The following is a 15,490-nucleotide window of genomic DNA, read 5'->3' as shown; positions in this document are numbered from 1 at the left end:
GTTTACTTAATGTGAAATAAATATTCGGTATAACAACAATACAAATATTATATGAAATTTAAATATTACAATGTTTCATTCATATTTTTTTTATATAGGAAAATATATCTAACGCTACATTTGACATGGAAGAAATTTAAAAATCTTAAATTAAGATTTGCGTGCCCACAGTTCATAGCAATTAGTGAATATCTAAATTTCCAGAACTTAATTAACTATCATATTATTATAATTCGTAGCCGTATCCGCGGCGACTAAATCTAACAAAACTAAAACTTTAATAAATAAAATTAAATGGGCCTGCTGTGTTGATTTAATATTGTTCTATAATAAATTTGTAGTTATCTTAGTAGTTATTAGTTTTAATAGATCCAGTCGCTACTTACTTACCACTTAAGAGAACGAAAATCTAGTGTCTATAACATTTAATATCAAACTTAATTTAAGTTGCATCGATTAAAGATGTTTGAATAAACATGTTTCCATGTGATGGCAGAGTAAGAAAGCAACAAGTCATCACTTTTATGCATCCTTAACGTATCATAAGACAATAATAATAAAATAATATACAAAAATAAATTAAATTACTACTGATATTAACATCATCATACATATAATAATTAAATAATACGAGTATTATGATGAATGATACTAAAGAGAAAACGATGTGGTGATGAGTTGATGATATCGACTACCGCAGTAAATATTTTTAACTAGATTTTTGTTCTTTAAATCTTAGTACAGTCAACACCAGAGACACTATTTATTTTTTGTAAATATAACGATTGTGTAATTAGCACCCCGCGTTCGAAATATTTTACGCATTGATTTAAGTTGGTAGATTTTGACGAAATTAACTTTATTTTCCTTAAGCTAGGACTTCATAAATAATCTCATGTAAATTTGATTGCCGGAACAACGAGTTTAATGACTAAGTTACAAATTATTACGATTATTTACATGATTCCTAACAGTGATAAAAATTATGTAAGCTCATTAGTTTTTATCAAATAGTATATAGCATAGTCGCAGTAATAACAATGATATAATAACATAGTTCCTTTAATATTGCTACTTTTGTGATATAAGAGGAAAATTTCAGGATAAATGAACAACCATAATGTCTTCGGATTCCTGGTATTTTTCATATGTTTAAAATAAGAGAAAAGTGTAAGATTTAATTGATTGTATATTATAATATAATAAATGTATTGTATGATAACGACAAATTTATTTTAATTATTAATGCAGGTACATGATATGTATTGAGCTTTTGATTGAATGTTGTTACAAATTTACTTTGAGATGTTGTTTTATGAATTGACAGATGTGTTATGATATCATAGAAAAAGTGTCTACACTAGCTGCATTTAAAAATGATAATACTGTAATATATTTTTAATTTTAGACAATAGACGCCAAATAATACCAATAAGTACTAATTTTAATTCTCACTACAATCTAAGCTTGGTCATTTTCTAGTCTTGTATACAATTGCACAGTACTGTATATGCAAGGTGGATATCTATTGAAATAATTTCCGTACAAAAATAATGTAATACTGTTTAACCAGCGATTCTGAAATCTATCTCTGACTATATTTTATATCCAGAACTTACAATTACATATATTAAACACTTAGCCTAGTTTACACTAAAACAAGTGTGCATTTTGGCAGATTTTTTAAATATATTAAGTATTTGTGTTGAACGCCTTTTTAATTGAGATCTACGAAGCAACACAATTACAACCTTAGAGTCTATGTCTATCTATATGAATAGAAATTTTAAATGTAATAATTATAAGTAGCTTTTTTTTTAAATTGTAATTTGCTCAATTTAAAGCTAGACATTGAACCTAACAATTTAAATGTGACAACAAAGAAAATTTTAACCCTATTTTTAACTTATTTTTATTTCAAACATTGGATTGTATATCCAAATAATTAGAATGAAGATCTCGAAGGATATTATTAGGAAATTCTTGAATTTCTTTCATAAAAAATGTAATCTTAGCGAAGTAAGCATAGTAATAAATTTTTGGTCTCAGACACATATCAATGGTAAAATTGTTTCACCTAAACAATAACATTTAGTCGCATCATTTTAAAAACATGTCTTGTATACCATAGAAGTTACTTATTGGTAGAATAGCCGATCCAGCACAAAAATATTTAAATTTATTACCACATCAATTAAAATCCAATACGAATTAAGTAATGTAACACCTAACTTATGCACTAAGGACAGGCAAAGTTATTATGCAGTTACGACATCAATAATATCCGTATCAGTGCAGACATTACATCTATTAAAAATCAATGCATCCTCATAATCGTCACACCTGACAGAGACTAAACTCAAGTATACCTATCTCCGTCTAACTATGAGAAGCTGTCCTGCTCGCACTCGTCCCAGCTGTCGCACTCGTAATGGTCGCAATCATAGTCGATATCGCAGGCAGCGTGGCCGGTCGCGTCCGAGCTGATGTCTGTCAGGGCAGCCTCCGATACTGGCTTAGATGATATATCCAGTATCTACAAGCAAAATAGTAAATAATACACTATATTTTGAAATTGTAATTTAAATTCCTGATAAATTAATTAGGAATTTTTCACGATGATTTCCTTGGAGGGGGGAATCACTTGGAGGTCAACATGACATGGTACACTGCTAGCAATGGGGTTATTAGTCCACATTACTAAAATACTCATCATCCACTACGGTTTTAGAATGAGTAGGAAGTAAAATATACAAACGTCAGCAGAGGAGCGGAGGCTATAGTTGTCGGAGTGGGCGTCGCGGTCGGCTGTGAGCGGCTGCAGCGCTAGCGAGCCACGCTTTAATTCTGATCGAGACACGTTCTTATCATCCGATCGCACCGCCACCTCGTTTGACTGCTCTGTTACGAATTTTAAGAAGAAAATTTAGAAACATAGCTTATAAATATAATAATTTCGAAAAAAAAAACTCCGATTAACTGTTTAACTGTTACATTTCAACACATATATATATATAGGTAATAAAATTTAGGAATTTTTGTATATTGATTTTGGAGTGGAGGGTATTTCTTGTTGCTAAAATTAAATTTAATAAGAGTTTAAGGGATAAAATATTTGCAGTATTTGTATTATTTTGTGAGATGACTACTGTTTCTGTGAGACAAAAAGTCGTAACATGATTCCTAAATGTGTATGTATAATATGTTAAAGAGTACAATAACTTTACGTATTAAATATTATTATTTAAAAATTTTGTTCATATATTTTACCTTTAACATGAGGGTCAGCAAGGGAAACTGGGGATCCACTTCGAGGCGAACCCAAGCTTCCATTATAGTACATTTCTGGATTTGCTTCATGACGATCTGAAATAAATAAACCTGCATGGTGTTTCTTGTTCTTTTTGTTTACATTTTCAATCACATTCTTTTTTGAATGATAAACTATCCGCGCGTGTAAGAGCGTACGTGTAAAGGTAACTAATGTTTCGCTAATTTCCAATCTCCAGTTTCTTTTCTACTACCTGATGAATGTTATTTTTGTCAGTTTTTAAATATAAACAATCTACCTGGGAGTATAGTGGTCTCGTCCTCGTTAGAGCTGTAGAACAGGGTTGCAAAACCTAACCGCGTTGCATAAAAAAATAGCTACTAAGGTGTCCAGAGACCTATGAGTTCATTCATGTGTAATAAAATATTGTATGTGTGATTGTTACCGCAGTCCACGATCTCGTGGAAGATATAGTTGGTAATGGTGACTGGTTGCCGGATCCAGGGGTGCGCCATCAGCTGTGTCACCGCGCATCGCTGTGACGGTTCTTTACACAGCATCCAACGTAGCAGCTGTTCCAGTTCTGTATAGCAAATAAGAAAAGAGTAATATAATTTCTAAATAACAGTTAATTTGATAGCAAATTTTAACCAATAAGAGACTGATTATTTAAATGCTCCTCAATCCGTCCTCGGAAGTGCAGCTGATTTTCATTAAGCTCATAGTAATAATAGAGACGAAAAATAATACAGCCTAAGATTTTTATTAAGATTATTACACGATAAAGCCTAAGATTTTTATTGAAAAATTGAGATACCTTCAGATACCAGTTGCGGAAGCGCCAGCGGGCCCTGTATTGTGTCCTCGATGTCAGAGAATGGGTTAACAAAGAATGTCAGCACATACAGCGTTATCCCCATCGACCACATTTCCAATTCGGGTCCAGCATACCTGCAGATAATTTTGATATTCTGATTTTTAAAAACAGCGCACTAACTATAATTAACCGTATCACACAACCTCTTCTATGTGTAATGTTAATGTTATAATCTCACAGCAAGATTCGTATTAAAATCGGTTGTGGACGAAATTATTTAGAATATGTTATTGTATGTATTATAGTATTTTATTATATGATAAACAGATACCAAAATTTAAGTAAAAGGTATAAGTCCGATAGTTTTGAGACTTCTACCATAAAGACGATTTTTGCACAGTTAACCTTTGAATGGCAGAAGAAAGTTGGGAACAACGATCAATTACGATTTGAGAAAAGAAATTATTTTATGAATATTTTTAAAGATTCTGGTGATAGGTAATTTCTTGTGTTTTGAAATATTTCTTTAATCATATTGAACAATGGGATTAAATTATACTTGGATTAAGAGATTGTAACTACATTAAAAATTAAACACAACATACTTGTTTCCCGCCAAAACTTCCGGACTACAATACTCTGTAGTACCATAGAAGGTGGAAAACAGCGTGTCTTTACTCATAAACGTTGCAGAGCCGAAGTCTATCAATTTTACATGGAACTTATTGTCTATGATCACATTTTCGTCCTTTATGTCGCGATGTAAAATATTTAGTGAATGCAAGTATTCTACAGCTTGTCCTATCTGAAATAATAAAATGAAAGGAAAAAATATAGTCAATACTCGCTTACAAAGTAACATCCTTATTTATAGTCAAACAATGGTCTAGTGACATTAGTCATGTATCGCCAAACCATCCGCATGAAAATATCCATCTAATGTAGTTTTTTGTAGATGCATTTTTGAAATCAAACAATTGACTGATTTAAATAAAATTGCTTCTATTAATTTATACATTACAGAATCACCGCCTTTTTTATTATATTGTTTATACCCATTGATTTCTTATGACTTTTTTGTCCAAAATAATTTTAGAAATTAAAAACTTATGGGAACACTTCACAGATATTAAATAAAATTGATTATAACTTACTGACCTGTCTAAATATATATGAGAGGAGTGGCTCGTCTAGTCTTGGCCGTCGTTCTATGAATTCAAACAAGTCCATACCAGCTCCATGCTTTTCCATCACCATTTGGAAGTACTTGTCGTTTTCAAACACATCTACCACACTCACCTAGTAAATGTACACACATAATAAATATCACATACACACATAATAAATATCCACAATTTTTTTATATTTTTTATTGGAAATACTGTATTACAGTGTTGTCATGTTGATTGAAAAATAAAGCTTATATAATTAGAATAAAGATTAATATGTTGAATATAAGAATTAATGAAGTTTCAGTAACTTGCATGTTTGCTACCTGTACCATTTCAGAATACACTGCTTAATTATAATAACAGCTTCAATACAGTTTTCACATTTATGTGTTCACAAACTGCTTTGCAATTTGTTAGAAGTCTGTCTCTAACCTCTCTGGAAACTAATTCCAATCCAATGACATTGGGTTACGCTATTTACCAACACTTCATAGCCTTGAAATATACACTAGACATTTGAATCTTATATTTTGTGGCTAATAATGAGGGCCTCAGTTGTCTAGTTGTTTAGCACACCGTTTTACTTTTGATGGTCGCGGGTTCGATTCTTCGTATAGTACAAACATTTGTATTTATGAGTATGATTGCTTATATTGTTCTGGGTGTTTTTTCTTTGAATTTATATCACTTGTTTAGTACCCATAACAAGCTCTGTTTAGCTTAGGACTGGATGGCACTGTATAAATTGTCCAGGGAAATAATCCCTGGACAATTTGGTCATTCATTCAATATTAATACTTTTCGAAAGACCAGTATAAAAATGAATTGGATATTGATAAATATCAAGATTGAGATTAGACTCCAAAACAGACCTGCAGATTGTGCAACTATTACTTACAATGTTAGGATGTTTTAACGTCAGCAACAGGCTGAGTTCGAGCGGGAGGCGTCTACCATCAGGCCCGTCCACCCAGAACTGAGCGCCAACTTTCTCTTTCAATATAAACTTTGCGACCGTTAGCAACTTATCCGACCGTCGATACGCCATTTTCACACATCCGTATGCGCCTTTACCTGGAATTTATCGGATAAATCAATAAAAACTTGCCGTTACCCGGGAATTAGTTTAAATTTTTGAGATAAAACTATTTTTATATGGAAACTAGGTGAGAGCCTACTTGGTGGTAAGTAGTAAACATCGTCCATACATATGAATAAAAGTGAATATAAACTGTACTATAGACATTATCATGTTACGCCTGCAATCATGCCCAATTATTTCGGAGGACAAGATGTCATGCCTCTTATTCTGTAACTTATCTGCACCATCTCATACTTCGCCGGAAATACACCTTAAAAAGCAAGCTACTTGGCGGCTGAAATATGTGAGACTAATAGCCTAAATAAAATAATGTGAAAATAGAACAGTTTAGCCGCCTAGTCATGTAAAGGTAACCAACAAACAGGGTAAAACATTTTTTACATTTGGTATGAATACATTTGTTTTTCTTTTCTTAAATAAATAAGAACCATAACAGCATATATATAACATTTAAAATAATAATTTTAAACATATATGCACATATAACATTTAAAAAAATCATTTTCATAAAATCATGTTAAATTAATTGAATATAGTATAGTGTGTCGTAATATTGATTATACTATAATGCATCTTACCAATTTGTTTGAGCGTAACATATTGTTTACTGTATTCTCCAATCGTTTGTTCTTCACCACACTGACTCATCAGTGACATCGACTGCGGCCGACTGCTAACTGACTTATTTCCCTGTTAATGTAACAGTATTTTAATATTATTGATTCCGCCCTCTTTTACCCGTTCTTAATAGAAATAGTCAGAAATTATATTTATATTAGTGTTATTGCAATTGTCAAAAGTTGTTGACATTATCAACAGATAGACTGACTGTAGGATTGTGGGTAACAATGGCCCCGAAGGCGTGTGTGTACCCACACTTCCTCAATTGAGTTGGGTGAAATAGATGAGAAGGGGCCTGCCCGAGACCATCCACAGGACTGACTAACACAGCCGAAGCCGTGGTAGTTATGCTAACGCGACCTCATGACTTCGGTAATGGTGATGCTTTTTAGCGAGTAAGAAGTCCACAAATCCCCTCGTCACCCGCCTGACGGGACAGGTGATTAAGAACAGACTTTAAGATGTAAAATAGTTATTATGGGTGTCTTGGTAGAGGCCTACCTATGAACTACAGTAGACTACAGTGGCCTGACGATAATGATGATACAACACTTACATAGGTACTTCGTAAACAAACTTTACATAGCATAAAACAAGTCTCTCCCTGTCTGCCAAACTTAGCCTAACTTAAGAACTAGTGCCATACTTGGGGATTGTTTTATAGTAAGTGCTTACCAGTACGAGCGAGTTGTCAGCGGTGGATGCGAGACTGGAAGCGAGCGTGACATGTCGCGGTGCGTCGTCACTGGAGAGTTGTACGCCGAGCCACACACACGCTACTCTACCAGTCGACAACTGCATGCTCGACACAGTGTACAGCACACCTGTCACAGTAAGTGAGGTTTTCAATACAAAAACATCATTATATTTAATATGTGAAGCTAAAACTTTGTACACCTTTTTAGAAATAGAGAAAGAGAGTAGAATAATAATATTAAAAAATATATATTATTATGTATTTGACACACACAGATATATACTCTTTTGTTTATTGTTAAAGTCAGTAGTCAAATTGAGAATAGTATAATATTTATAGTATATATTATTAATACAAATGTTTGTATCATGGGAGGAATCAGCTAGGATTCTAACCCGCGACCACCGAAAGTAAACTATCACTCCACTGATTGAGCTGTGAGGCCGCATTACATACCATCGCAGCCACGAGCGGAGCGCCAGGGCCTTTATTTGTTACGTAAGTATTATTAGCAGCACAAGGGCGCGCTAGATGCCGTTGCGGGCGTCGCGAGCTTCAATCTTCATGTGCATATTATTGCATAAGTAGTTAATTGATAAAGCAGGTGTACTCACTAAGCTGAGCACGAGGTCGCGGTAGGTCCCGTCTCGGGCGTCGCGAGCTTCGACTTTCATGGGGGCCTATTATTAAGTAAGTAGTGAATTCATCAAACAGGTGTACTCACTGAGCTGCGTGCCGTCGCGGTGCAGCACGAGTCCGCGGTAGGTGCCGTCGCGAGCGTCTCGAGTTGCGAGCGGGGCTCGTGCGACAGCTGCGTGCTGGTGCGGGGTCGACGTCACGTGCGCACGCGCAGTACTACGCCGCATCACACAAGGCGTCACCGCCTCCTCATCTGGGGAATTACAACATGTATATACAGGTTTCATTCATATTGCGATCACTAGTGTTTTATATGCACTTGATAAAGGAAAAAGTTGGAGTCGTGCCGTAACAACAACTAAAGAGATTGATGGAAAATTGTGGAGATTAGAAAGAGATCCACCGACAAGCGCGGGCCGTAAATTATGAATTAATGAATGAGCTGACATTATCATCTCATTCATTGACATGATCGATGTATTGAGATTTATATGTAGTGTTTTATATGCTCTTGAATGTCGTGAGCTAAACCATTATATAATAATAATAATATATCCTTGGACAATTCACATAGGGTCATCTAGTAACAAGGCAAGCAGAGCTGTATTATTATATAGACTACTGATATAAATACATAGATACATTTTTTTTGTAAATACGTACCTAATATAATATACATAGAAAACACCCAGACCAATACAAATAATCAAACTAATGAATACATATGTTTGTACCGTGCAAGGGATAGAACCCGACCATCGGAATCGGTATGCTAAACAGCTAGACTACCAACACCGCAATTAGATAAAAATATACTTCAAATGTTATGATGTCAAAGTGGATGTATTGTTTATCTGTCCTGTAATTAGAATACATAAAACTCAAAATAGGGTTTTAAAGTTCCATAGAATTACACTGCACTTCAACAGGTGAAAAGAAATTAACATTCCAAAACAGAAAACAAAGTAACAGTAAAAAGTATTAACTATAGTCTGTTAAAGTAAAAGTAGTTTTAACATTACATTATTTATAAATATTTATTGAAAATGTTTGTAGGTAGCAGTTTAATGTGATATTTGCTTATCAATGTGTTATTTCACCCTTTAGTTTTCAAGCAAAAGTACTTAAGCAAAAATAAAATATGATCTGATTATTAAATAATAATACAAATCTAACTCACCTTCATATTTACGTCTCGGTGCTGACTCTGTTTGAGTCTCTAAATCATTATCATTACTGAAACTATCTACACTTTCGTTACCATTATGTCTTGGCAACTCTTCAATCTCACAACCAGGTGGAGGCATCTCATTTATAGGTGTCAGAAAGTCCGCGCTCGTTTCGTTCGAATCGCAAAAGTCCAGAGATAGACTGCTCCTATCATCTCTTACTTGACCGGGCAAGTTGACTTTCAACGATCTATATTTACTTGAGTCAAATGAAAGTCTTAGTGACGGATCATTCAATCGTACACGCGGAGCATTCCCCGTGGGCGTTACCTCTTGAGAATGTTGCGACGTGTAATATATAGAATCAGACTTTTCTGAAGGTTTAGTAGATGTCTGTTTAATTAATACATTGCTTTGTTCGGAGCGTAAGATATTTTCAGATCGCGACTTCGAAATGCTACTAGGGCAGTAGTTCTCTTCGTCTATTGAAATACCAGACATGCCGGAAGTCACGTCAGGAAGCGCAGAAATGTCATTTCTTTGCTCAGTGGTGCTTATACTGGACACCATATCCTGCGTAGGCGTGGGAGTGTGGGTAATGAGGCTGCATGATTTGTCAAGGCAGAGAGCGCTGGACGATTTCTCTCTTGTCATGGATAGCATAGAAGGCTGGACGTTAAGAGACATGCATGCTGATTTTTGGCTGCCGTTGAATGCACCACATGAGTCATCGTCTGTGTCTGATACCACTATAAAATATATTTGTTATCATGATTATTGACAAATTTTACTGGATCACTTACATACACCAAAGACTAACTTATGCTTGCATCCAACATAAAAACTTTTTAGAGCCATATTAACATTAAATTCATTAGGAACATTTTATGTGGTGTTCATTTACTAAATGCAGTATGAATATATTTCTTTATTTTAATTATTTACATTTCCTTTAATAAGACAGTACCCAGGGTTAATTTGTAAAAGTAGACGGTGTGCGGCGTGGATACCTCAGTCTCATTTCTTTTAGTTAGCTTTCAGTAAGATATGTTTCGGTAGAAGGATTACTAAGATGTAATTTCACTGACTTAAAATTGAAGTTACAGGCATATAACATTTTAATACTCCAGAATGGCAATGTATAAGTGGTGTCTTGGACGTCACATGATACGTGATTTTCGTGGTACTGTTATTGTATATAGGCTTACCACTTACCATCTTCTGAACATCAGCATGCCATTCCAGTCACATAAAATAAGTACATTCTTCAATCTACTCTGTAACAGACCATAACACAATAATGAAATTCCATAAAAATTTACCTGAACCATTTTCGTTGTTCACAGGCGACAGTGTCATATTTCTGTGTCTATCTGTCACCTTTACCATATCTGACTCTCGACAGAAATTGTGTATAACTTCCTCAATATGATGGCCGACCACTTCGGAATGCGGTTTGCCGAATGTTAGCATCGCAAAGTGATGGTTACAAGCTGTAATGATGCCACTCTCGTCTACAACTAGTAAACCGCTAACATTGTATGTCACCTGTGAGTGAATGAAATATCAGAGATGGTTAAGGAGTTCATTATACTATATAATCGACGTAAATGTAATATATGCATTATCTATGTCCACAATATGTGGCTCTTATTTTTAAACTTATTGATGGTAGAAAGCGGGATTGAACTTGAATAATCAAACTTTACAAATTTTCTTTTATTTAAAAATTTCAACATATCATATAAAAGAACAAAGATAGAAAAGTTTATTATATATTAATGTCAGGAATTACATTCACCATAATGTCGAAAATTTTCAAATGTCGGAGATTTCAAAATGTCTTTTTCTCTATTCAGATAAGTCCTCAAGGTATGTACATACATAATATGAAATTTCAACTTCAATATTAACAAAACAATGTGTATTGTGTACGCACCCTAACGTTAATGTCAAACAGTGGTCGATCCTTGTGAGTCTTCATGGTCCACATAGCTGTTTCTGTGTTATCTGCTTTTGATATCCAAAGACAAAGAGGAAAAGATCCGCCGTCTAAAGTTCTCCCTAAAATAAAAAAGTAATCAATAGTAAATTAAGAAGTTCCTTAGATTTGTTAATAATGTACCGACAACGACGTTTGATTGGCGCATTTGTCGTTATTCCCACCGTTTTTTGAAAAACGCCAATCAAACGCCGTCTCGGCTGAACCTGACAATACAAGTATGAGTACAGTCTAATAAATTCGACCTAACCTGTAGCTTTTTGCTTAGACAAGCTTTTTGTGATAAGTACATCATGGGCTGGCAGTTGTATGGACGGTATGAGAGATGCGATGGGCAACCCCACAAGTTTGTCATTGGAGTCAGCCTGGAACAGTAATGCTGCATCCTCGCCAGAGCATGAAACAATCAGTCCCGTATCTGCTTCCACTGTTAGCTAAAATATATAATTTACTGTGTATAAAACCAAAATTTGAATGATATATATAGTACAAAAAACTTTGTACAAATTACATGCATTTATATAAAATATGGGGCTATATATACAATAGAAAATCTACGTTAATTTATTTAGTACATAAGCATATTTCCTACTAATTTAATTATTATTTATGTTAAATTAGTTCGTCAAAAAATCTTAAAATAATTGTTTGTTTATTGGAATGTCACTAAATGTTGTTGTTATATTTTATGTAAGAAAGAAGCTTTTTATACAAGCATAAGTTTTCATACCACAACATTTTTGCAGCTGACAGGCTCAGCAACCACTAAACAAGGACCATCACTGTCCAGTTGTCTAATCCACAATGATACTTGGACTGTGCCTCCATCTTTTGTCAGGAGTTCAACTACCTAATATTAAAAAAAAATTAGAATTAATTTTTAATCAATAAAACTTGTAATAAGCTCTTTTGAGCAGACATTTTTGATTCTATTCTATGTATACTAACATATACATGTTTCTACATACTTGCGTATGTACAGTTTCTTTGATATATATACATATTTTTGATTCAAAATTTTCATACCTTTCCACTAAGTAATACAATAGTTCCATCCTCAGAAGCGTCAGCATCTTCAGGGTCCTGTAGATTAAAGGTCTTACAGCTCCTGTTTCGGAGCAAGTCTGAGAAACGTAGTCCACACAATTCACCTGATGAGTAGCCTAGTAGCGAGCAAGCTTTGTTATTTACTATGAGAATCTGTAATTTGTATAATATTCACATGAGAATAGTTATTACAACTTCTGCATAAGCTAAGATAGCAAATACTATGAGTCCTGCTTATCCGCAAAAAATTAACAGCACAAACTTATGAATTAGAATGGAAACCAATTCTCAATTCTCTTGAAAGAATTTGCTATAGGGCCCAGGGTGGCTTTATCCAGCTTGGATTACAAAAGAAGTTTCTTAAACTCTGCTTTACAAAATTAAAACTTACTGTCTGTTTAAGGTCAATAGGATATAAATTTTAAATGGAGTAATTTTCACATGCTTTGCTTTCTTAAATTGTAATTCCATTTATTTATATACTTTGTTTGTTTTTCCATTTTGTTGTATTTTATTTCTTATTTCCTAGCAGTTACTATTAGGTATTTATTGATTTGATATTGATAATAACTAATATAATTGAAAACTTTGGGCAGACCAAAGAAGTTATTTAGTTTAATTCAGTAGCTATTTTAACTTACTTTAGAACTACTTGGTTCAATAGTAAACACAGCCTTGCTTGGATTGATGGTCTGTTGTAACCTATCAGTCTGTGAGAGTGCTGGAGATCCTGTAACATCACCTGCAGCCAGGGATGTATTGAAGCGAAGACCATTTGGTCCATCCACTGTGGAATTCGAGTAGAATAGATGTTATATTTGTACATTCAGTTATAATAGTAAATAGAAAAACTAATAAAGTGAGGTAGTTTATTAGATTTTCTATAAATGGTAAGCAACCAGCCTGTGTAAAAAGTCAAAGTCATATTTTCTATCTTATAAAATTTCTTTACAATAAAAACCTATATTATCCTATTTTAGCTGCCAATGCACTAACTAATGTAAGGTCTGTTTATAGATTAGTTCAGAACAGTCAAACACATTTGTGTAATGATTAGATAAACCTTTACACCTATATGTGAATTCCCATACTTAGCATCAGAAACAGAACAAATGAGAACTTGAACATAGGACAAAATGGAAAATTATTAAAATATAAGGTATTTTAATAATTTTCCATTTTTTTTTTAATTTTCTATGTCATATGTTCAAGTAATTATACTAATATTATATAATTAATATTATTTATAATAAAAACAAGTTTTACATTTATCATTATTATAATAGTTGCTTACCCCTCACTAAATCTACAGCAGGTTTTACTTTCGTAGGTGTTTCCAATTCCATTTTAATGGGCCTGATTCTGCGGCTCAAACGTGGAAAGCTTTGATTGCCTTCAAAGGAATAGTTGCTAAGTGCATGATGCTTGCGTGGTGGTGGCTTGACCGTCCTAATATATATATTTCAATATTAAGTATATTTATTACATACATATACATAAAAAAAAATAAAAAATACATATGTTTACATTGTTTTGTTAAATAAAACATACTGTTGTATTATTAATTTCATAAAACATAAAATAAAAAATGTACATGATATTTCAATGTTTTACTATGAAACGAAATAAAAAATTAGATGTTTTTTTATGTAGTATTTAATATAATTATGTGCTTGTATCTATACACTCACCTGCATTTGTAATCAATCTCTGTATATTTTTCTGGTGTATGCAAGTTAGGGCAATCATTCCTCAAGTCATTAAAAGGTATCTTATTTCTCTGAAATAAGTTATAGCATATGTATTAATAAGATTTCATACAATACAGAATTATATTCCTAGTATGTCATTTTAGTGCATGTCTGTACCCACAACAGTTTTTTTGTGAATAAGTTTCTAAATAAGGTGTTTTAGTATTAGTACTTAAAGCTTTCAGGACTAGGTAAATTTTTTTTTGTAATACAAAGGACAAAGAACATTATTAACGTGGATAAAGGTAAAAATTGATAGGTATATGTATTACAAAGGAAAAATATACGCCACATAAGAATATTAAATATCTATAGAGAACATTTAGTAACTTACAGGTTTCGGTGTCAAGTTCAGATGTTCAGGTGAGTAAACATCGATGAATTTTCCCAATCTAGGTTTCACAGGTGTTAACGTAGATGTGTCTCCTGCATTAACTCTACAAATAAAAATATACAAAATAGCCCATTGAACAGAATTTGTCTTCTACATAAATGCCGCGAAAAACATTAAGATACACTTTAATGATTTATTTACATCCTTCTATTTTTGGAAGGAAAATCAATACATTACAGCGCGCAAGTTCAAAATGTAGCAATAGAGCGGTATCAAAAATGTTAAACCTGTTGCAGTTGAAAATGTCTGTAGTTTCCATATTTCTGACTTTTATATTAATAATCCAAATTGTAAATATATGCGAAGATACGCGAAGCACCGTTGTAAAACAAATTCAAACAAAAGAATTTCAGACAGATTGCAATAAATTCGAAACTTCAGAAAAGTTTTTGGTTGGTAGTCATTTGATTGGTACGATTTGATTTTTACCAATCAAGTTAAAAAACCTTATGTCAAGTAAATCATTTGACCAATGGTTAGCTAGTGGTGTACTTTAGCTGAACTGTCAATTTATGTCTTCTGTGTAGTACAACTTTTCAGTCATCTCATTATGCAAAATATGTTCAAAAGATTTGATGGAAATTGTTGACAGTAAACGATATTTTATTATAATTATTATTATGTACTATTGAAAATAATTGTACATTAATATTAGACACATAAGATCAAGACAATAGTATGCCTAGTACTTCGAAATTTTAAATCATGTGCTGCCATCTAATATACAGATGAGGTACTAATTAGTACATAGTAGGTGATATGGACTTGAAATAATTTTTACCCAGAGGGCGTTAAAAGTAGAAATAAA

At 33.2% G+C, this 15,490-nt stretch overlaps 1 protein-coding gene across 1 annotated transcript; it reads right to left on the bottom strand.

Annotated features, from left to right (window-relative positions):
* Positions 1-1,913: 1,913 nt before the first annotated feature.
* Positions 1,914-14,995, bottom strand: LOC131849157 (PAS domain-containing serine/threonine-protein kinase). Its single transcript, XM_059199158.1, has 22 exons — positions 14,910-14,995; positions 14,623-14,725; positions 14,229-14,317; positions 13,832-13,986; positions 13,179-13,324; positions 12,517-12,690; positions 12,221-12,340; positions 11,741-11,924; positions 11,428-11,552; positions 10,811-11,036; positions 9,500-10,237; positions 8,405-8,572; positions 7,659-7,807; positions 6,941-7,052; positions 6,159-6,334; positions 5,247-5,387; positions 4,694-4,893; positions 4,089-4,222; positions 3,717-3,854; positions 3,271-3,366; positions 2,759-2,901; positions 1,914-2,536 (listed from the first exon to the last, which is right to left on the bottom strand). The coding sequence occupies exons 1-22, from the start codon at positions 14,939-14,941 to the stop codon at positions 2,384-2,386; spliced, it is 3,702 nt and encodes a 1,233-aa protein (XP_059055141.1). The 5' UTR covers positions 14,942-14,995; the 3' UTR covers positions 1,914-2,383.
* Between the last annotated feature and the right edge of the window lie 495 nt (positions 14,996-15,490).

This window comes from Achroia grisella, unplaced genomic scaffold (genome assembly GCF_030625045.1).
Source record: "Achroia grisella isolate CSIRO2021 unplaced genomic scaffold, CSIRO_AGI_Agris_v1 utg1096, whole genome shotgun sequence".
In the NCBI taxonomy this organism is placed as follows: Eukaryota; Metazoa; Arthropoda; class Insecta; order Lepidoptera; family Pyralidae; genus Achroia; species Achroia grisella.
This window is presented reverse-complemented; position numbering and strand designations above follow the sequence as displayed.